We start from the raw sequence: 24,317 nt of genomic DNA on the forward strand, positions 1-24,317 counted from the left end.
TGGACAAGTCGCCAGGTCATCACAGGGCTGACACATAGAGACAAACAACCATTCACACTCAATTTAGAGCCACCAATTAGCCTAACCTGCATGTCTTTGGACTGTGGGGGAAAACCGGAGCACCCGGAGAAAACCCACACAGACAACATGCAAACTCCACACAGAAAGGCCTTCGCCAGCCCCTGGGCTCGAACCCAGGACCTTCTTGCTGTGAGGCGACAGTGCTAACCACTACACCACCGTGCCACCCTGACTTGGTCTAATTTGCTGAAATTATTAACTGTTTGCTGATGGAGGTTTGAGTGCAAAACTGTTCATGGTAACTATAGTCCTAATGTTATCATGGAAATTGTAATCCTAAGCCATCTTAGAACAACGGTTTGTATTAATTGTCCAAAGCCATCTTCTGAGTGTATCTTTAGGCTGTGTATATGGGGTCATCCTCCACAAGAGCGAAGTGATGCAAACTCCAGCCAGAATTACGCTATCAGGATGGATCAGGGAGGTCTGGAGAGCAGCACTGATATTTCAGGAGTGGAAGGAATGCAGAGAGAGGAGAAGCACAGATAGTTAGGTATGCTGTTTCATGTAATAGTTAAGAACAGTGTACATTGTGAGCTGAGTACAAACAGGGACTCTGACAAGACTACAGTAGCTATGACAGCATAACTAAAAGGGAGAGCCAGAAGGTAACACAGACATGAGAGAGCCCTGGGACATGAAGCGGCTAGCCACTCCACCGTCAACAAACCCGAGTGAACATGTGAGAGTGGGGGGCGACAGTATGCAAACATCCCAATTTACCAAAACATTCGATGCCTGAGAACCCTCCAGATCTATTCCTTTACCTGCTAAAAAGCTACAACCCCGATTCCAAAAAAGTTGGGACAAAGTACAAATTGTAAATAAAAACGGAATGCAATGATGTGGAAGTTTCAAAATTCCATATTTTATTCAGAATAGAACATAGATGACATATCAAATGTTTAAACTGAGAAAATGTATCATTTAAAGAGAAAAATTAGGTGATTTTAAATTTTATGACAACAACACGTCTCAAAAAAGTTGGGACAAGGCCATGTTTCCCACTGTGAGACATCCCCTTTTCTCTTTACAACAGTCTGTAAACGTCTGGGGACTGAGGAGACAAGTTGCTCAAGTTTAGGGATAGGAATGTTAACCCATTCTTGTCTAATGTAGGATTCTAGTTGCTCAACTGTCTTAGGTCTTTTTTGTCGTATCTTCCGTTTTATGATGCGACAAATGTTTTCTATGGGTGAAAGATCTGGACTGCAGGCTGGCCAGTTCAGTACCCGGATCCTTCTTCTACGCAGCCATGATGCTGTAACTGATGCAGTATGTGGTTTGGCATTGTCATGTTGGAAAATGCAAGGTCTTCCCTGAAAGAGACGTCGTCTGGATGGGGGCATATGTTGCTCTAGAACTTGGATATACCTTTCAGCATTGATGGTGTCTTTCCAGATGTGTAAGCTGCCCATGCCACACGCACTAATGCAACCCCATACCATCAGAGATGCAGGCTTCTGAACTGAGCGCTGATAACAACTCGGGTCGTCCTTCTCCTCTTTAATCCGAATGACACGGCGTCCCTGATTTCCATAAAGAACTTTAAATTTTGATTCGTCTGACCACAGAACAGTTTTCCACTTTGCCACAGTCCATTTTAAATGAGCCTTGGCCCAGAGAAGACGTCTGTGCTTCTGGATCATGTTTAGATACGGCTTCTTCTTTGAACTATAGAGTTTTAGCTGGCAACGGCGGATGGCACGGTGAATTGTGTTCACAGATAATGTTCTCTGGAAATATTGCTGAGCCCATTTTGTGATTTCCAATACAGAAGCATGCCTGTATGTGATGCAGTGCCGTCTAAGGGCCCGAAGATCACGGGCATCCAGTATGGTTTTCCGGTCTTGACCCTTACGCACAGAGATTCTTCCAGATTCTCTGAATCTTTTGATGATATTATGCAGTGTAGATGATGATATGTTCAAACTCTCTGCAATTTTACACTGTCGAACTCCTTTCTGATATTGCTCCACTATTTGTCGGCGCAGAATTAGGGGGATTGGTGATCCTCTTCCCATCTTTACTTCTGAGAGCCGCTGCCACTCCAAGATGCTCTTTTTATACCCAGTCATGTTAATGACCTATTGCCAATTGACCTAATGAGTTGCAATTTGGTCCTCCAGCTGTTCCTTTTTTGTACCTTTAACTTTTCCAGCCTCTTATTGCCCCTGTCCCAACTTTTTTGAGATACGGTATGTTGCTGTCATTAAATTTCAAATGAGCCAACATTTGGCATGAAATTTCAAAATGTCTCACTTTTGACATTTGATATGTTGTCTATGTTCTATTGTGAATACAATATCAGTTTTTGAGATTTGTAAATTATTGCATTCTGTTTTTCTTTACAATTTGTACCTTGTCCCAACTTTTTTGGAATCGGGGTTGTATTACCAAAAAGCTTGACTAAACATATGTTTTCAGCCTAGACTTAAACACTGAGACTCTGTCTGAGTCCTGAACACTACTTGGAAGGCTGTTCCATAACTGGGGCTTTGTAAGAAAAGGCTCTGCCCCCTGATGTAGCCTTCACTATTTGAGGTACCAACAAATAGCCTGCACCTTTTACTTGAAAACTCTACTTAAGTACAGTAATGAAGCATTTGTACTTTGTTACTTCTTACCTCTGGCTGAAACACATCATTATGTTTTAATATCTAATATAAATAATCAACAACAACAACAACACACACACACACACACACACACACTGTCATTGTCTGTTGAGGGAATATATTAATAGAATTACTGTATGAGTGCCTCAGGGGCTTCACTTTTGTGTATTTTTTTATGCCTTATTCATAGAAGTTTGCATCATAGAAAGTGTTTCAGTAAGAATACACTCTGTTAAGCAAAAACCATCAAGAAAATTGGTGATTGTTATTTGGGACAGTGCTTAAAGTGATATATACAACACATAAAAAGAGACATAACACAGAGTCATGACACGGATTCAAACCAACAAGACGCTCAGCTAAAGAGTGACAGATGGTAGATGAACGCTAACCAAATACGACCTCTAACTATGTGGCTAATATTATGCTTTATTATTCGGACATATTAATAGTAAAGTAGCTCATAGTTTATATTAGGCATATCAGACACTAGCTGGCTGTGGTGTGAAAATTCTGCATGTAGACACTCATCTAAGTTTACAACCTGCCATTGCTTAACTCTTGAATATTTTCTATCGTGAACACTATCATTAAAAAGCTTATAATCTCTGCTTTCCAAAGAAATGTATCTCGTTAAGATCTGTTCATTACTTTGGGAGTAACGGCAGATTGAAGTCGGTACAACAGAGTACACGCTCTGCTTGCGTGATGTCGGGAAACTGCTGGCACTTTTTGAGTCACGGGAAAGCGCTGAGGCTGTCTCTGTTCTGATTGGTTTGTGACTGGATTACTCGTGAATATCAATCAGATAACTTTTATAGGGATGTTCTCTCGCTCTCACTGTTTGTTTCTGATGAAGTATTCAGCAAAATTTTCTGTCAGTTACTTTTGATGTTATGATTCACAGGAGACTTTGAGGTGAATTTTCAGAGCTTTACCTACTTATTTTTTTCAAATCAAACTGATTCATGTAAATAAACCAAGTATATTAGAATAGAACTGTAGTTCTTTTGATGAAAAATATTGAGATGTTAGTGTTCGGAATGAGATTTTAAAAAACAGAAGTCAGAAATGCGAGCGTCCATTTCAATTCAATTAATTGAATTGTTTATTGGACGTGGATCACACAGGTTTTTTTTTTTTTTAGGTTTGCCTTGAAAGCTGTGAATATTATCATTTATATTCTTTAATGTAAAGACTAGTAGGCCCTGCTTTTTGAGAAAGACAAAGGCCTACAGAGTACAAAGAGGGGATTAGAAATAATCTTTTATTACTTTTTTATGGAGTTTACCAATTTAACGTTTGACCTAATTAGGATACTTATCCATCCATCCATTATCCATAACCGCTTATCCTGTGCAGGGTCGCAGGCAAGCTGGAGCCTATCCCAGCTGATTATGGGTGAAAGGCGGGGTACACCCTGGACAAGTCACCAGGTCATCACAGGGCTGACACATAGACACCCATTCACACTCACATTCACACCTACGGTCAATTTAGAGCCACCAATTAGCCTAACCTGCATGTCTTTGGACTGTGGGGCACCGGAGCACCCAGAGGAAACCCATGCAGATGCGGGGAGAACATGCAAACTCCACACAGAAAGGCCCTCCATCAGCCACTGGGCTTAAACCCAGAACCTTCTTGCTGTGAGGCGACGGTGCTAACCACCGTGTCAGCCCAAATTAATACTAATTAAATACTAATTTGCATAATTTGTTTTTACAAATTTTTCAAACTTTGTATTCAGTATACAGCCATCTATGAGCCTGCCAATTTCCCTGTAAATATCTTAAATAAAAAAAAAATTATTAAGCAAAAAACATTTGATCTCATTCGTTAATGAGGCCCATTTTGGACCATGTTATCCTAATACATCATATTACGGCCGTTTTCTAAAAATTAAGCCGTTTTTTCAATCTTTGATTTGTAATATCTCAAGAACGGCTAAACATGTTTTAATTCTGTGAAAAGTAAGTCGTTCTGCATTCAGTTCTAAATTCACTGAGAGCCATTTCAAGCAGTTTGGATTGAATTTGAATTTTCACCTCATCTCATTCATCTCATTATCTCTAGCCGCTTTATCCTTCTACAGGGTCGCAGGCAAGCTGGAGCCTATCCCAGCTGACTACGGGCGAAAGGCGGGGTACACCCTGGACAAGTCGCCAGGTCATCACAGGGCTGATACATAGACACAGACAACCATTCACACCCACATTCACACCTACGCTCAATTTAGAGTCACCAGTTAACCTAACCTGCATGTCTTTGGACTGTGGGGGAAACCGGAGCACCCGGAGGAAACCCACGCGGACACGGGGAGAACATGCAAACTCCACACAGAAAGACCCTCGCCAGCCCCGGGGCTTGAACCCAGGACCTTCTTGCTGTGAGGCGACAGCGCTAACCACTACACCACCGTGCCGCCCTGAATTTTCACCTGATATGCCTAATTATATACAGTCGTAGCCGTCACAGAGAATAACACCATGTGGGGACACAAAACATAAATGACTGATGGTAAGGACAGTAATTAGATATGAATATTACATGTACCATCTGGATATCGAATGATTACTGATTTCCTATTTATTAGAATTGATTAGCTGTGAAAGTCAGAGCTGTTGAAGTACTACTGCTAGACTTTTAAAGTGACCTGAATGAACGTAAAATTTCATGAACAGACCTACATTTTCGTTAGTAATAAGTCAAGATATCTATCTCTGTGTTGCAGAACCATGAGAAGGAGACAGCGTTGCACTGTGCGGCTCAGTATGGCCACTCGGAGGTGGTGTGTGTCCTGCTGCAGGAGCTGACAGACCCGAGCATGAGAAATCGGTGTGGGGAGACACCACTGGACTTGGCAGCACTCTATGGGCGGCTGCAGGTGGTGCGTATGCTGCTGAATGCTCACCCCAACCTCATGAGCCTCAACACACGGCAACACACGCCTCTGCACCTCGCTGCCCGCAATGGACATCACACCACCGTGCAGGTGCTGCTGGAGGCCGGCATGGACGTCAACACAGAGGTGTGTGTTGTTCTGTGAAGATATGCACAAATGAACAGGAAATCTGTGGAAGGTTTGAAGGAAGGAGGCATTTTATTCATCTTCATGGGTTCTAGCTCTAAGTGGTTGCCACTGTATTTACAATCTTCGATCAATCTTTTTTCTTCTTCTTTATTTTTTTCCACAATTTGGTCAACTTCAATTCCCCATCATTCACCCAAGGAAGGTGAAGCCTAACACCTGCTTCCTCCAACAGCCAAACACATTTTTTTTTTTACTTCCGCATCACAGAGCAGCATAACACACTTAGAGGAAAGAGCTATCGACCTTCTTCTGCATACATGAGCTCACAGACACACATGATTGGCTAGCGTCACCGTGATTGGACAGAGAGTATACCATCGCTCCCATCCAGACAGCATGGCCAGTTTTGCCCTCTAGCTCTCCCAGACAAGGTTGGGATGGCTGTAGGCAAACACTTTTCTGTTGTGCCACTTGTGAAACCCCAGCAAATAAATTTGACTTCACTGGTTTTGAACCTTTGTCCTGAAAGCTCTCTGTTGTCTGCTTCAGTGTATGTAAATGTATGCATGAAAAGACTTTAGAAAGAGAGCAACAGAAAATGAAGCTGTGGAAGTGAGAGAAATGGATGGAGAGAAAGAGTGCATGAGAGCGATGGAGAAAGGGACTTGGTGAGATTATTGTTCTGGGGGAGATGAATAATTGATCTGGCTCTGAGAGAACGGTCTGTTCCTCTGGCAGGGCCTTGGGCCAACACACATGTGGGTTTGTGTATGTTCTTACGATTGGTGCTATTTATCACAGGCTCATCAGCAAACTCTCTCGCTTAAGTATGTATGTATAGGAGTGTGATTTGTAATTTGAAATGCAGTTAGAGTCCATTTGTTTCTGTGTGAAAACAGCTTGTATGAACATGCAGGACTTTGAAACCAGGTTTCTCCTCCTCTCCGTCTCTAAATTTTTTCTCTCTCTCTGCTATCCCTCTTTCATCTGGGAGAAATGGCACAGGCTGGAAAAAGATGATGAGGATGTAATACTGTACTTATAAAATTTTACCTTCTATTTAACTGGTCTCACACTTCATAATGCACTAAATGTTTTAAATGGGAGACAGGATTGGACTGCAAGCAGGCCAGTTTAGCACCCGGACTCTTTTACTACGCAGTTTTAATATGTGCAGATAGTGGTTTGGCATTGTCTTGCTGAAAGAAGAAAGGCTTTCCGTGAAAAAGATTTTGTCTAGACGGCAGCATTTTGCTCTGAAACATGTATATATCATTCAGCATTAATGATGCCTTCCCAGATGTTTCTCAACCACTGGGCCGCGGCCCCTTAGTGGGCCGCAAAGCGCCATCTCATGGGCCGTGAATTCTTTTTTCCAAGTTGAAGCCAATTTTTACTCAGAGGACGGTACAATTGCTGGGTTGCATCTGACGTCACATCCGCCTCATTAAGCTGCGGTGACACTACGGCTCACGATGCTTTACGATGGGTTATCGATGAAAATGAGGCATTTTGGTGGCGATATACACGTGAGCTAAAAGTCGTGGTCACACAGTAGGTGAACACTTGACTGTCATGCCTTCGCGCACTTGAGTCTGACACAGCTTGAGTGGCCGCATTCGTTCATGGAGCGCATTGTGCGTGCTCTTGGGACCCAGTCGTTATGGAAAACACCTGATACTGATTTGAGCACATTCAGCACGCAGAGATACGGCCGCGGTTTTCACTGAGGCGTTGCGAAGTACAGTTAGGTCCATATATATTTGGACACTGAGACAAATTTTGTTTTTTTACCTGTTTACTGAAACATATTCAAGTTATAGTTATATAATGGACGTGAACATAAAGTCCAGACTTTCAGCTTTCATTTGAGGGTATCCACATTAAAATTGAATGAAGGGTTTAGGAGTTTCAGCTCCTTAACATGTGCCACCCTGTTTTTAAAGGGACCAAAAGTAATTGGACAATTGACTCAAAGGCTATTTCATGGGCAGGTGTGGGCAATTCCTTCATTATGTCATTCTCAATTAAGCAGATAAAAGGCCTGGAATTGATTTGAGGTGTGGTGCTTGCATTTGGAAGATTTTGCTGTGAAGAAAACATGCGGTCAAAGGAGCTCTCCATGCAGGTGAAACAAGCCATCCTTAAGCTGCGAAAACTGAAGAAAAAAAAAAATCCGAGAAATTGCTACAATATTAGGAGTGGCAAAATCTACAGTTTGGTACATCCTGAGAAAGAAAGAAAGAAAGCACTGGTGAACTCATCAATGCAAAAAGACCTGGACGCCCACAGAAGACAACAGTGGTGGATGATCGCAGAATAATTTCCATGGTGAAGAGAAACCCCTTCACAACAGCCAACCAAGTGAACAACACTCTCCAGGAGGTAGGCGTATCAATATCCAAATCTACCGTAAAGAGAAGACTGCATGAAAGTAAATACAGAGGGTTCACTGCACGGTGCAAGCCACTCATAAGCCTCAAGAATAAAAAGGCTAGATTGAACTTTGCTAAAAAAACATCTAAAAAAGCCAGCACAGTTCTGGAAGAACATTCTTTGGACAGATGAAACCAAGATCAACCTCTACCAGAATGATGGCAAGAAAAAAGTATGGCGAAGGCGTGGTACAGCTCATGATCCAAAGCATACCACATCATCTGTAAAACACGGCGGAGGCAGTGTGATGGCTTGGGCATGCATGGCTGCCAGTGGCACTGGGTCACTAGTGTTTATTGATGATGTGACACAGGACAGAAGCAGCCGGATGAATTCTGAGGTATTCAGAGACATACTGTGTACTCAAATCCAGCCAAATGCAGCCAAACTGATTGGTCGGCGTTTCATAATACAGATGGACAATGACCCAAAACATAAAGCCAAAGCAACCCAGGAGTTTATTAAAGCAAAGAAGTGGAATATTCTTGAATGGCCAAGTCAGTCACCTGATCTCAACCCAATTGAGCATGCATTTCACTTGTTAAAGACTAAACTTCAGACAGAAAGGCCCACAAACAAACAGCAACTGAAAACCGCTGCAGTAAAGGCCTGGCAGAGCATTAAAAAGGAGGAAACAGAGCGTCTGGTGATGTCCATGAGTTCAAGACTTCAGGCAGTCATTGCCAACAAAGGGTTTTCAACCAAGTATTAGAAATGAACATCTCATCTCATCTCATTATCTCTAGCCGCTTTATCCTTCTACAGGGTCGCAGGCAAGCTGGAGCCTATCCCAGCTGACTACGGGCGAAAGGCGGGGTACACCCTGGACAAGTCGCCAGGTCATCACAGGGCTGACACATAGACACAGACAACCATTCACACTCACATTCACACCTACGGTCAATTTAGAGTCACCAGTTAACCTAACCTGCATGTCTTTGGACTGTGGGGGAAACCGGAGCACCCGGAGGAAACCCACGCGGACACGGGGAGAACATGCAAACTCCACACAGAAAGGCCCTCGCCGGCCCCGGGGCTCGAACCCAGGACCTTCTTGCTGTGAGGCGACAGCGCTAACCACTACACCACCGTGCCGCCCAGAAATGAACATTTTATTTAGAATTATTTAATTTGTCCAATTACTTTTGAGCCCCTGAAATGAAGGGATTGTGTTTAAAAAATGCTTTAGTTCCTCACATTTTTATGCAATCATTTTGTTCAACCCACTGAATTAAAGCTGAAAGTCTGAACTTCAACTGCATCTGAATTGTTTTGTTCAAAATTCATTGTGGTAATGTACAGAACCAAAATTAGAAAAATGTTGTCTCTGTCCAAATATTTATGGACCTAACTGTATTATCACTGTCACGTTTGTTTCTAGCCATGTTTATAACGCTGTTTAAATACTTTGTTTTATGATTTCCGATTTCTGTTTTGTTTTTGTTAATATCACGCCTGCTAATAAACACTCTTCCTGCACTTAGAGCCGTCTACTGCCGTCTATCTTGTAGTGTCCTGATCCCCAGATCTTTAACCCAGCCACATATAAAAAGTTATACGCCTTCATGCTCTTTCAGGTTTTCATCTGTGTGTCCGTGTAGAACGATGTCTGCAGCACCAGGTAGTTTGAGATGTCGGGGAACTCAACGGATGGATAATTTTCCAACTCCTAGGAAAAATCCTTCTTTGTTAGCGTGTAAGGATCTAATCCCATTGAGTGGTTTCTATATCCACTTCTTTTGAGTGTATTTCTTGGTTGCTTGTTTGCTGTAAACAAACATGGCAATAAATTATTGTGTTAATGGACCAGACTCCACTTTTGGATCATTAATCCCTTTTGACTGAGAATGCCCTGCATGCAGGGTTTTATGTTGGCTTCTGGCACATCCATACAGTTTTAAATGCAATACCTACAATTAAAAACAGTTTGTTTTTATTGCATTTATTTTATTCCTGGGCTCCCATCTGTAACAGGGAGTGATGTTGCATTCCATTAATACACTTTGCAGTAGATTATTAGATTCTAATAGAATAGATGAGCCAAAATAATTGCCGATCGTTACAAATATGAATAGGTGGGCCTTAAAGTAGAAAATATTGAGAAACCCCTGCACTAATGCCCCCTCATACCATCACAGATGCTGCTTTTGAACTGTGCACTGATAACAAGCCGGATGGTCCCTCTCCTCTTTAGCCTGGAGGACGTGGTGTCCATGATTTCTAAAAAGAATTTCTACTTTTGATTCGTCAGACCTCGGGACAATTTTCCACTTCACCTCAGTCCATCATAAAAGAGCTCGGGCCCAGAGAAGGTGGCGGTGTTTCTGGATATTGTTTATATCTGGTTTTAACTTGCATTTGTGGCTGCAGTAATTAACTGTTTTCACAGATGATGGCTTTCCGAAGTGTTCCTGAGCCCATACAGTGATTTCCACTACAGACACGTGTCTGCTTTTAATGCAGTGTCGCCTGAGGGCCTGAAGATCACAGGCATCCAGTGTCAGTTTTCAGCCTTGTCTCTTGCATACAGAGATTTCTCCAGATTCTCTGAATCTTTTAATGATATTATGGACCATAGATGATGTGATCCCCAAATTCTTTGCAATTTTACATTGAGGAACATTATTCTTAAATTGTTGCACTGTTTGCCCACGCAGTCTTTCACAGAGCGGCGAACCCATCCCCATTTTTACTTCTGAGAGACTCCGCCTCTCTGGGATGCTCTTTTTATACCCAGTCATGTTAGTGACCTGTTGCCAATCAACCAAATTATTTTTTTAAGCATTACACAACTTTTTCAGTCTTTTGTTGCCCCTGTCCCAACTTTTCTGAAACGTGTTGCTGACATCAAATTCAAAATGAGCATAGATTTTTCAAAAAACAATAAAATGTCTCAGTTTTACCATCTGATATGTTGTCTTTTACTATTTTCAGTGAAATATAGGCTTTCCATGATTTGCAAATCTTCACATTCTGTTTTTATTTATGTTTTACACAGTGTCCCAACTTTTTTGGAATTGGGGTTTTGTGTGTGTGTGTGTGTGTGTGTGTGCGTGCATATTTGCCCTTGAGAAATGATCGCACCGTTGTGTAGTGGTTAGCACTGTTGCCTCACAGCAAGAAGGTTCTGGGTTTGAGCCCAGTGGTTGACGGGGACCTTTCTGTGTGGGGTTTGCATGTTTGCATGTTCTCCCCGTGTCTACGTGGGTTTTCCCCACAGGCCAAAGACATGAAGGTTAGGTTAACTGGTGACTCTAAATTGACCGTAGGTGTGAATGTGAGTGTGAATGGTTGTTTGTCTCTATGTATCAGCCCTGCGATGACCTGGCGACTTGTCCAGTGTGTACCCTGCCTCTTGCCCATAGTCAGCTGGGATAGGCTCCAGCTTGCCTGAGACCCTGCACAGGATAAGTGGTTATGGCTAATGGATGGATGGAAATTCTGGCCATCATGAGACCTGCAGTGAATCCTACGGTGAAGCTGTATCAAAAATAAGGCAGGAATTTCTACCCTTCATCATATCTCTGTTGGTGTTTGTGATGACTAACTTATCAGTGAACCACAATCTCCTTTCTAAAATAAAAGCCCATAGTGGTTGTTTTGCTTGTATAGGTGATATTAAACTAACTAAAGTATCTGAACATCTGTGTTTGAACAGAACAGGTGATCTGGCTATGCTAAAAAGAAAAAAGAGCAATAGAGAGGCAGCAGAACAGGAAAGCTCTTCAATTCCTGGAAGCTAAGTGAGAGTGAAAGGATTTGTTTTCTCTGCTGACATTGTGAACTAATCATCATGGGGAAACAGGACAGGAAGTGGTCTTCAGTGAGGGAGGGTTGTACTTCCTGTCTTGCTGTGGGATGTGCTCAGAACTCATCCAAAGCTACAGGAATAAACTTCTACTCAGCATCTCGTACAGTCTCTACAGTAAGTGTCATCTATGGACTGGACCAGTTGGCAGGAAGTTCATGCTATACTCTTTCCAGGAGGGTTGGTTCTAGGACAAGCAAGAAGTTTGTTTTTGGAATATATTTCGATTTCTTTGCATTTGAGCCCCCTGAAATGAGACTCTCGGGTCTGAGATATTTAACTTGAGTGAAGCTGCATTCTTAGAGATGTAAGTAGTGTTTATCTGATGTATAGTGTCTGTGTGTTAGTGCATGTTCAATACTGTTAGTAAATCTCACTGCACAGTTTATTCTGTGCTGGTGTGTATTTGGGTCAGGACGTTCCAAGAACACTTTAGAAAGGAGGAGATTGGTGTGAATGATCGTCAATAATGAAGATCAGGAGAAAGGTGATAGACAGGAAGGTAGATTCTGCCTCTGATATCGGCACCACAGTCCTTAGTTCTCTATGACACAATTAGCTTGATGCGGTGTTGCCGTGACATTTGAACCTGAGGTGGAGCCACTAATCAGGAGCAATGCACTGTAGGGAGTGATTCTGTATTCGTCTGGGCAGGCTTTGTTTTAATGAAAGCCAATAGGATCTGCTGTCTGTTCAGGAAAAAACTGAGAGCCTTTACACACACACACTTCCTTGTGTTTCTGTGTCTCTTCGTTCATCTTTTCTGGTGCATTTTCTCTTTTAATCTCCAGTTCAGTCAGCGCGCTCTGTGTCTTATACACACCATGTTCAATCATAATTTGTATATTCATAAATGTGTAATGCATGATGAATCTCCAGGCAAGGCGAAATTGCTGTAGTTTAATTTACTCTGCAAATTGTCCTAGAGGACAGCATGATTATGTTGATGGAGATTATTATCGCACACATGTTCATATTTTTTACCCCTCACTTCAGTGTGCGTATGCTTGAGTTATTGAATTGACACACTCTCTCTCTCTCTCTCTCTCTCTCTCTCTCTCTGTCTCGCTGGCAGACGGAGAAGGGCAGCGCTCTACATGAGGCTGCTCTATATGGAAAGATGGATGTAGTTCGGCTCCTGCTTGACTCAGGTAAGTCATTCCGTTTCTCTTTTCAATGTGATAAACTTTGAGTTCTTTTCTTCTTTTTTTTTCAACAGGGCATGGTATCCTCTGGCCTCAGTTCCATAGCTCCGTGTGTGTGTGACCTTGCAGTTTCCCTCTCAGAGCCATCTGTGGAATAGGAAGTCTGAGATTTGGGAGCTTCCTGCACAGTGAATAGGCTTTGGGATGTTGTACTTTTTTTTTTTTTTTAAATCTAAACTGATTGTACTCAGTAAGAGGGAGAATCATTCCCCCAATCCGATAGTGTTTATGCAGGACTGGTAACGTAAAGTGTGTGTAGTACATTTTCTCATTAGCATTGTGTATCTCTTCTTCTCTCGTGACGATAAAAGAATTATTCAATATCCGGACATTTACAGAAACTGTAAAAGCTGTAGTTCTTGGTAATGATGAGTAGTGGCACTCGTTCTGTGTAACTTCCTTTCTTTGTAATGGTGTATGTCTTCCTTTCGCCCCTTTTTTTTCCTTGCCCCATAGGGATTGACGTCAACATTCGGGATTGCCATGGGAAAACTGCACTTGACATACTAAGGGAACATCCAGCCCAGAAATCACAACAGATCACTGCTCTCATACAAGGTAATCATTTTTAAAACATGCGCGCAGACACATTTGCATTTAGTGACTCCTACAAAACTCCATAAAAGGTAAAGTGCACAGATGGCTGGAAACACAAAATGAATGACTAAAAGAAAACTGAAGAACCCAGAGGTAATCTGCTCTAACATAGGGACAACATGTGTACAGACAAAAAAAACAAGCTGAGGACTGAAGTGAGGAGCCTAGAGCTGTGAGGCGACAAGGACATCCACTGCACCACCATATGTGTAAGGTTAATTAAACAAAAAAGCAGACATTTGTTGGTTGCATCGGTATTCACCCCTCATGTGCCGCTTTTCCACTACAAACGCGGCTGAGCCGTGCCGTGCTGAGTCGAGCTGAGTCGAGCTGAGCCGTGCCGTGCTGAGTCGAGCTGAGCGGGGCTGTTGGAGTTGCATTTCGACTACAACCGCGCTGAACCGTGCTGGCTGGAAGTGGGTGGACACATTGGGTGGAGTTAGCGAAAGTGGGTGGACGTCACGTGATGTCGTTAAGCAGCACAAACAGTAACATCAGTGAGCTTTTAAGCGGTAGTCTCACAACCCGAATACTAAATAATAAACATGGAGGACATGGAGTCGTTAGTGTTGCTGGTATTGGTGCTGTGGCTTGTTGTCACCGACAACGCCAACAGATACTGGCAAGAGCGTATAGATGAGGCGAGGCGCATAAGGCTTCAAAAATTCTCGTAATTCGTAATTCTTCTTCTTCCGGGTTTACGGTGTTTACAGATCCCAGCGTGCTCGCGGGGCGTGTGTGGGCATGTGAGGACACTCCTCCTCACCAATCAGTGCACAGGGGAGTGTCTGCTCACGCCCCCAGCCTCACTCAGCTCGCTTTGGCTCGCTTCAGCCCCACTCCAAAACCGTGCGAGTTTTAGGGGCTAAGCAGGGCTGAAGCGAGCCGAGTCGTGCTGTATTTTGGTAGTCGAAACGCGAGCCGTGTCGGGCTGAAGTGAGCTGAAGCGAGCTGAAGTGAGCTGAAAAAGGGTAGTGGAAAAGGGCCAATGGTTGATATTTCTTAGAACCACAGTTACACCTGCAAGTCTTTGGGGATACGTCTCTGTCAGCTTTGCATATCTGGATCTTGATATTTTCACTCATTCTTTTTCGAGAATTTTTTCATCTTCCTGTAGACTCATAAACCTATTGAGGTCTTGGCTTTGACTGGGCCATTCTAACCCATTCGGGTTTATAGTTTTAAACCGCTGGGGGCTGTACGCTGATATTTACAAAAGGAGAAGTCAATCAGAATTTGTGAATGAGTGTCTGAAATCATGGAAAGGATCCCTTTTGTAAACATCAGAAAACAGCCCTGTGCGATAATCAACTACAGGCACTGCATGGGGCGCTGCGTCAGACTGGAAAAAGAGAAAGGTAAAACAATGAGTGTAGAAACAGTCATTTTCAACAGTTTCTTTACAGTTATTGAAGTCAGCAGACACAGGCATACAGTGTCTTGCAAAAGTATTCATCCCCCTTGGTGTTTGTCCTGTTTTGTCACTGGAATTAAAATGGATTTTTGGAGGGTTAGCACCATTTGATTTACACGACATGCCGACAACTTTAAAGGTGCAAATTGTTGTATAATTGTGACACAAACAATAATTAAGATTAAAAAACAGAAATCTGGAGTGTGCATAGATATTCACCCCACAAAGTCAATACTTTGTAGAGCCACCTTTTGCTGCAATTACAGCTGCAAGTCTCTTGGGGTATGTCTCTATTAGCTTAGCACATCTAGCCACTGGGATTTTTGCCCATTCCTCAAGGTAAAACTGCTCCAACTCCTTCAAGTTAGATGAGTTGTGTTGGTGTACAGCAATCTTCAAGTTATGCCACAGATTCTCAACTGGATTGAGGTCTGGGCTTTGACTAGGCCATTCCAAGACATTTAAATGTTTCCCTTTAAACCACTCCAGTGTAGCTTTAGCAGTATGTTTAGGGTCATTGTCCTGCTGGAACGTGAACCTTTGTCCCAGTCTCAAACCTCTGGCCGACTCAAACAGGTTTTCCTCCAGAATTGCCCTGTATTTAGTGCCATCCATCTTTCCTTCAGTCCTGACCAGCTTTCCTGTCCCTGCAGATGAAAAACATCCCCACAGCATGATGCTGCCACCACCATGCTTCACTGTAGGAATGGTGTTCTCAGGGTGTTGGGTTTGTGCCACACATGGCATTTCCCGTGATGGCCAAAAAGTTAAATTTTAGTCTCATCTGACCAGAGAATCTTCTTCCATATGTTTGGGGAGTCTGCCACATGCTGTTGGGCAAACTCCAAATGTGTTTTCTTAAGCATTGACTTTTTTCTGGCCACTCTTCCATAAAGCCCCGCTCTGTGGAGTGTACAGCTTAAAGTGTTCCTATGGACAGATACTCCCATCTCCGCTGTGGATCTCTGCAGCTCCTTCAGTGTTCTCTTTGGTGTTTTTGTTGCATCTCTGATTAATGCCCTCCTTGCCCGGTCTGAGAGTTTTGGTGGGCGGCCTTCTCTTGACAGGTTTGTAGTGGTACATATTCTTTCCATTGTGCTATAATGGATTTAATGGCGCTCCCTGGGATATTCAGAGTTTGGGATATTTTTTATAACCCAACCCTGATCTATACTTCTCCACAACTTTGTCTCGGACCTGTTTGGAGGCTCCTTGGTTTTCATGTTGCTTGCTTAGTAGTGTTGCAGAGTCAGGGTCCTTCCAGAACAGGTTGATTTATTCAGACATCATGTGACAGATCATGTGACACTTTGATTGCACACAGGTGGATCTTAATCAACTAATTATGTGACTTATGAAGTGAATTGGTTGGAGCAGCTCTTATTTAGGGGCTTCACACAAAAGGGGGTGAATACCTATGCACACTCCAGATTTCTGTTTTTTAATCTAAATTATTGTTTGTGTCACAATTATACAACAATGTGCACCTTTAAAGTGGTAGGCATGTTGTGTAAATCAAATGGTGCTAACCCTCCAAAAATCCATTTTAATTCCAGCTTGTAATGCGACAAAATAGGACAAACACCGGGGGGATGAATACTTTTGCAAGACACTACATCTCTGTAGGGGTCCTTTCCATGTTGTCAGACACTTTTAATAGGATTATGAGCATGTCAGTGGCCAAAACAAGCGGTTTACTTTGACGCGGATGATTGCCCCGTAGGATTACATTGTATAGCTGTTTGTGGTTGACAGTTATAGCGTTCTAACTCAATACTGGACCAGTTTCAATCATTTTTGTCTCTCGTAAATATTTGGACCCAAAGAGAAGGGAAAATAGGGCCCAAGTTAAAAAATACCAGACTTTTCCTTTAAGTGTCTGCATTAGTGTGATATCTATTGCACAGTTGTGGATTTTGGACTTGTTTGTGTAATTTCTGTCAGTCAGCTGATTATTTTTACAACTAGAAATCTTTACGTGAAATCTAATGGTATGTAATGATAAAAACATCAATAGGGATATATGGTTCTTAAAGCTAAGGAAAGGAGCTGATTTTATTGGATATCCCAGCTGCATGCTAAACCAGACCTCCTCATCTCATCTCATTATCTCTAGCCGCTTTATCCTGTTCTACAGGGTCGCAGGCAAGCTGGAGCCTATCCCAGCTGACTACGGGCGAAAGGCGGGGTACACCCTGGACAAGTCGCCAGGTCATCACAGGGCTGACACATAGACACAGACAACCATTCACACTCACATTCACACCTACGCTCAATTTAGAGTCACCAGTTAACCTAACCTGCATGTCTTTGGACTGTGGGGGAAACCGGAGCACCCGGAGGAAACCCACGCGGACACGGGGAGAACATGCAAACTCCGCACAGAAAGGCCCTCGCCGGCCACGGGGCTCGAACCCGGACCTTCTTGCTGTGAGGCGACAGCGCTAACCACTACACCACCGTGCCGCCCCCAGACCTCCTCTTATTAGTAAATTCACTCAAACCCCTCTTTACATTTTGTTCCTCTCTGTGGCACAATTCCACCTGCACTGTTGGCCAGAAAGATGCCTGCTAACGATACTGATACCAGTAAAACTTCTGTTGTACTCCTTGCAGTGGCGTGCACAGACATTTTGGGGGGCAAGTGCTCTGGGGGGAAAAAAGGGCACTTTTTTGCACATGTGGAACACCTTATTATAAAAGTCTGAGATTTAACCCTCCTCTTGTGTTCGGGTCGCCACTGACCCGTTTTAGTTTTTAAAGGTGTAAAACAACCACTTAATGTTAATTTATTACATCAAGGCTTTTTGACTTTGCCAGGAATCTCTAGTTGGACAAAAATAGAAAAATAAATTTTTGTTTTCCTAAATCTGAAAATGGTCTAGCAAAAAATATAATACTTATGTGCAGTTGTTTCTGTATGCGACGGGCTACTTCACGACAAAATAATTACAGCTTGGGCTTAGAGGGCAAACAATACATTTTCACTCGATTCATGTGTTACCTGGCTGGTGGGGCAGGGGAAGAGCTGACTGACTGCCCGATGTGTTGTCTGCGCTACGACAAGGCCGTGGCTTCCAGGACGCTATGCTGCTGTAACCTCACATTAAATGCACTGCACGCTTGTTCACGTGACAGAGCAAGAGAGACAGAGGTCCGGTGTGTGTGCGGAGGGGGCACACATCGGGACATTATTTTCACACACGCTTTTAATGCCGCGGCTTTTCTAAAAGATCATGTCGACATTGGCCTCAGTAAACTGTAAAAAAAAAAATTTAAAAGGGCACTTTTTTGGACAGAGGGCAGAGGGGCAGGTGCTTGAGCACCACCTCGTGTCTGTCTGTGCACACCAATGACTCCTTGTATGTTTTTATTACTTTCATTTCTGAACTTTCCGCTCACAGAACACATTTTTATTAAAATAATCATTGGTTGGGACGGCACGGTGGTGTAGTGGTTAGCGCTGTCGCTTCACAGCAAGAAGGTTCTGAGTTCGGGCCCAATGACCGGCGAGGGCCTTTCTGTGTGGAGTTTGCATGTTCTCCCCGTGTCCGCGTGGGTTTCCTCCGGGTGCTCCGGTTTCCCCCACAGTCCAAAGACATGCAGGTTAGGTTAACTGGTGACTCTAAATTGACCGTAGGTGTGAATGTGAGCGTGAATGGTTGTTTGTCTAAGTACACACCGTCTTGTGTAACCCCAGTGGCTGGGTATTTTACCTAACCTGCATGTCTTTGAACTGTGGGAGGAAACCCACGCAGACACAGAGAGAACATGCAAACTCCACACAGAAAGACCCCTGTCAGTTGTGAGGCTCGAACCCGGAACCTTCTTGCTGTGAGGTGACAATGCTAACCACAACACCATCGTGCCACCATTTTAAAAGTGCTCTATATTGAAAAAAATCTTTATTCTAAACGGTGTTAGAGTTGAATGCTCTTTGGTGACAAGGGAAAAAAAATCAGTGGAAAAGAAGAGAGAGAGAGAGAAAAAATCTCTCCAAACCATGGCACTCCTTAGGCTAAAATGTATTTATTATTTTGACATGTCCTAGCTGGACTGTTACAATATAATAAACAGATTTAACCTGTTGAAGGTGTGCATTAGTTTGGAGAGTTTTTATTTTCATTGATTTTTTTTTTCCATTATGACAACACAGGCGGCGCGGTGGTGTAGTGGTTAGCGCTGTCGCCTCACAGCAAGAAGGTCCGGGTTCGAGCCCTGTAGCCGGCGAAGGCCTTTCTGTGCGGAGTTTGCATGTTCTCCCCGTGTCCGCGTGGGTTTCCTCCGGGTGCTCCGGTTTCCCCCACAGTCCAAAGACATGCAGGTTAGGTTAACTGGTGACTCTAAATTGACTGTAGGTGTGAGTGTGAATGGTTGTCTGTGTCTATGTGTCAGCCCTGTGATGACCTGGTGACTTGTCCAGGGTGTACCCCGCCTTTCGCCCGTAGTCAGCTGGGATAGGCTCCAGCTTGCCTGCGACCCTGTAGAAGGATAAAGCGGCTTGAGATAATGAGATGAGATGAGATTATGACAACAATGACAAAGTCACAGACCTGCTATCTATACTTCATGGACCCCTGTGGTCATAGCATCCTACTTTGTGACCTTAAGGGACTCAGTGAAAAGGTGGCATGACACCGAGTGTAAACTCTTCTGAAGCCCACAAACGAAAATCTCAGGCTATAATTTTACATTACGAACATGTTCAGATCTCTAAAACAGGGGTTCTCAACCTTCTCTACTTTAAGACCCACCTATTCATACTTGTAACGAGTCGGGGCCCATTAAAAAAGATCTCCAGTTATTTTGGTTCATCTATTCTATTAGAATCTAATAATCTACTGTAAAGTGTATTAATGGGATGCAACATCACTCCCTGTTACAGATGGGAGCCCAGGAATGAAATAAATACAATAAAAACAAACTGTTTTTAATTGTAGGTGTTGCATTTAAAACTGTACGGATGTACCAGAAGCCAACATAAAACCCTGCATGCAGGGCATTCTCACTCAAAAGGGGTTAATGATCCAAAAGTGGAGTCTGGTCCATTAACACAAGAACTTATTGCCGTGTTTGTGTTCAGCAAACAAGCAAGTTATTAAAACCAAGAAATACATTCAAAAGTGGATATAGAAACCACTCAATGGGATTAGATCCTTACACACTAACAAAGAAGGATTTTTCCTATGAGTTGGAAAATTATCCATCCGTTGAGTTCCCCGACATCTCAAACTACCTGATGCTGCAGACATCGTTCTACACGGACACACAGATGAAAGCATGGAGGTGTACAACTTTTTATATGTGGCTGGGTTAAAGATCTGGGGATCAGGACACTACAAGATAGATGGCGGTAGACGGATCGAAGTGCAAGAAGAGTGTTTATTAGCAGGCGTGATATTTACAAAAACAAAACAGAAAGCAGAGTCATAAAGCAGAGTATTTAAAAAGCGTTATAAACATGGCTAGAAACAAACGTGACAGTGATGATGATAACACTTCGTAAAGCCTCTGTGAAAAGTGTCCATATCTGTACGTGCTGATTTATACTCAAATCAGTATCAGGTGTTTTCCATAACGACTGGGTCCCAAGCGCACGCACAGCTCGCTCTGTGAGCACGCACGGCCACTCGAGCTGTGCCAGACTCAAGCGTGCAAATGTGTGGCAGTCAATTCACCTACTGTGTGACCACAACTTTTAGCTCTTGTATATACCATATCGCCACCAAAATGCCTCATTTTCATCGATAACCCATTGCAAAGCTGTAGTGTGACCGTAGCTTAATGAGGCGATGTGATGTCGGATGCAACCCAGCAATTGTACCCTACTACGAGTAAAAAAATTAACTTCAACTTGAAAAAAAAGTCAATAAATTGAGAAACACCGCTCTAAAAGACAGCTCTGAGTGCAGACTGTTTTCCCATCATCCATACTTCTCTTCTTGCTTTCTCAGCTCTTCTTGACACAAAATGGTAAAATAACCTCAAATCAGGGTTTCTGCGGAGTCTTAAAAAGCCTAAAATTTGATAATCCTCATTTAAGGCCTTAAAAAGTCTAAAATACGAGCATATTTTGCATTGTAGGTCTTAAATGCAATTTTGTGAAGTCTTAAATCCTTGCGTCCATTTACCCCATTCGCTTTTTTTTTTGTTAAATGCGTTGGTGATATTCATAATTAGTCATATAGGCTCGGCCTACTTAGTATCAGTAGGCTACGCTGCAAACTACAAATGAGACACGGTGGAATCCGGCGTCTAGCCTGGTTGGCATGGTGATGCACAGGGCATGGTACGCGCACATTTAGACAGTAGAGCCTAAAAGAAGCGAGGGAGATTGTCACGGTTTGTAGCAAAATGGGCAAATGCAAGTTTAACGACTGCTGGCTTGAACGCAATGATTTCGTAGACTGGTTAAAACGTGTACCAAACAATCCATTTGAGGCGTACTGCACATTGTGCAAAAGAACACTCAAACTCGGCACCCTGGGTGTAAAGGCACTGGAATCGCACGCGAAAGCGGAGAAGTACCAGGCTGCCCAGAAAAGTCTGCAACAATCGCATGCCATCACTCAATTTTGTTCACCGTTGTCAGGTCCAAGCACATCTCGAGACGGTGTATCAGCTAACTCCGTGCGAACTGTAACGCTACAACACACAAACCGTACAGAATCGAATGCCTCATCCTCAAGTGATTTGCGGGATGTCTTTGACTTTAAAACCCGAACTTTAAAAGCCGAAGCGTTGTGGATTTTAAACACAGTGACAATGCATCACTCATATAAAAGCAATGACAAGATTGGGGAGCTTTTTCAGGCCATGTTTCCCGATTCTAACATTGCCCAAACGTTCCGCTGCGGCTGGCAGAAGAGGCAGAGAGCAAGGCTGGTAGCCGAATGGCCCAGCTCCTTTCAAAATCGAATGCCCATAGGAGGGCTTGTAAAGAAAAAATGCTTGAGTTGAAAGGATTAGAGGAGGAGATTGCAACCAAAGGAGCAGAGCTCAGATACCTGTACATGTAGTGCTCTCTCTCTCTCTCTCTCTCTCTCTCTCTCTCTCTCTCTCCATTTAATCAATTTGTTATGTTCTAATGATCTAGCGTAATGCAGTGGTTTTCAAACTTTTTCAAACCCTTTCCTAACATCCCTTTCTCCCTCTCTGACCCCACACCCCCATTTTAGTCGGTTCGTCAATGATCTAATGCCATAACGTTCCACTTCATGTTATATTTCTGTTCCTCATTAATGCAAGAGCGCACCCTAGGGATGTAAAGAGTTCATTGGTGAATGATAATAAATTTTGTTATTTTGAAAGTAATTCAGGCTCTCCCAATTTTCTTTTTTTTTGTGTGGCATAAGTCTTAAATTTAACCTGTTATGGTCTTAAAAAGGTCTTAAAAAGTCTTAAATTGAACTTGTTCAAGTCTGCAGAAACCCTGTCAAATGGGAGAAAGGATTTGAGTAAAGAAAGTAAATATGAGGCTGTATGAGGAAAGGATACTGATGTGTGTGTGTGTGTGTGTGTGTGTGTGTGTGTGTGTGTGTGTGTGTGTGTGTGTTAGATCCTAGATAATAGGAACAGCCTTGCTTAAGTCATTCTTAAAGCTGTTAAAGTTTACCTGACATAGCTCAGAACCATTGAGCAGGATCACAGCAGCACATTTCCCAAGTGGCCTCCAACCAGGTTGACCTCTGACCTCTCAGTGGAGCCCTCTTTCATGCACAGCATAAAGTGCATTTCTCACTCAAACAACTTAAACTTATTATTATTATTATTATTATTATTATTATTATAAACTTTACATAATGCATTTTTGAGGAATAACAATTAACTGAGCCACTTGCTGATGGTTTAGACATTTGGACAAAACTGTATTAGCTCATTGTCTCTTTTGATAGAATTTATGATGGCAGAGAATGACAAACGACAAGTAGCAGATGAGCCGATTCGCCAGTGTCCAGTGCCTGCACCTCGTACCTCCAAACCCTCACCTGCTGCCTCGCCATCACTCAGACACAAAAGTAAGTGTGGGTGTGGGTGTGTGTGTGAGAGAGAGAGAAGGCCACCCTTATCACAAAGAAGTATATTTCAAGTTCATTTTATGAAGTATACTTAAGTAAAGTTAAAGTATATTTCCTTAAGTATACTTTTGTGTACCGAGTATACTGATATCAATGTACTTACAGTATACTTGTAAGTAAACTAATCTAATACTTATTGGGACTAAATTGGTCCACTTTTAGTTTATAAAAAGTATACTTTAAGTCTAAGAGAAGTAAACTTTGAGTATACAACTAGTATTTTTTATTTTGTACTGCAAGTATACCACAAGTAAACTTATACACTGAGTGCAGAATTATTAGGCAAGTGAGTATTTTGACCACAACATCCTTTTAATGCATGTTGTCCCACTCCAAGCTGTTTAAGCTTGAAAGCCTACTACCAATTAAGTATATCAGGTGCTGTGCATCTGTGTAATGAGAGGGGGTGTGGTCTAATGACATCAACACCCTATATCAGGTGTGCATAATTATTAGGCAACCTCTTTTCCTCTGGCAAAATGGGTCAGAAGAGAGATCTGACAGACTTTGAAAAGTATAAAATTGTGAGATGTCTTGCAGACGGATGCAGCACTCTTGAAATTGCGAAGATGTTGAAACGTGATCACCGAACAATCAAGCGTTTCATTGCAAATAGTCAACAGGGTCGAAAGAAGCGTGTGGGGGAAAAAAAGGCGCAAAATAACTGCACATGATCTGCGGAAAATCAAGCGTGAAGCTAACAAGCAGCCATTAGCATCCAGTTCTGCCATATTCCAGAGTTGCAACATTCCTGGAGTGTCAAAGAGTACAAGGTGTGCAATACTGAGGGACATGGCCAAGGTAAGGAAGGCTGAAAAACGACCACCACTGAGTAAGGCACACAAGATAAAACGTCAAGACTGGGCCAAGAAATATCTTAAGACTGATTTTTCTAAGGTGCTGTGGTCTGATGAGATGAGAGCGACTCTTGATGGGCCAGATGGATGGGCCTGTGGCTGGATCAGTAATGGGCACAGAGCTCCACTCCGACTCAGACGCCAGCAAGGTGGAGGTGGAGTACTGCTATGGGCTGGTATCATCAAAGA

At 42.8% G+C, this 24,317-nt stretch overlaps 1 protein-coding gene across 5 annotated transcripts in view; it reads left to right on the plus strand.

Moving 5' to 3' along the window:
- The window catches only part of anks1b (ankyrin repeat and sterile alpha motif domain containing 1B), a 504,499-nt gene that overhangs the window by 159,281 nt on the left and 320,901 nt on the right, over positions 1–24,317 (plus strand). For 4 of the 5 annotated variants that reach the window (XM_060914283.1, XM_060914286.1, XM_060914284.1 and 1 more), the window contains exons 4-7: positions 5,434–5,730; positions 13,053–13,128; positions 13,639–13,740; positions 23,089–23,211. In XM_060914283.1, coding sequence (XP_060770266.1) covers positions 5,434–5,730; positions 13,053–13,128; positions 13,639–13,740; positions 23,089–23,211 — 598 coding nt within the window. Of the gene's footprint in view, positions 1–5,433; positions 5,731–12,061; positions 12,285–13,052; positions 13,129–13,638; positions 13,741–23,088; positions 23,212–24,317 lie in introns of those variants that run through there. The other variant, XM_060914287.1, reaches the window with a different exon arrangement.

The sequence above is a fragment of the Neoarius graeffei genome, chromosome 2 (genome assembly GCF_027579695.1).
Source record: "Neoarius graeffei isolate fNeoGra1 chromosome 2, fNeoGra1.pri, whole genome shotgun sequence".
Classification (NCBI taxonomy): Eukaryota; Metazoa; Chordata; class Actinopteri; order Siluriformes; family Ariidae; genus Neoarius; species Neoarius graeffei.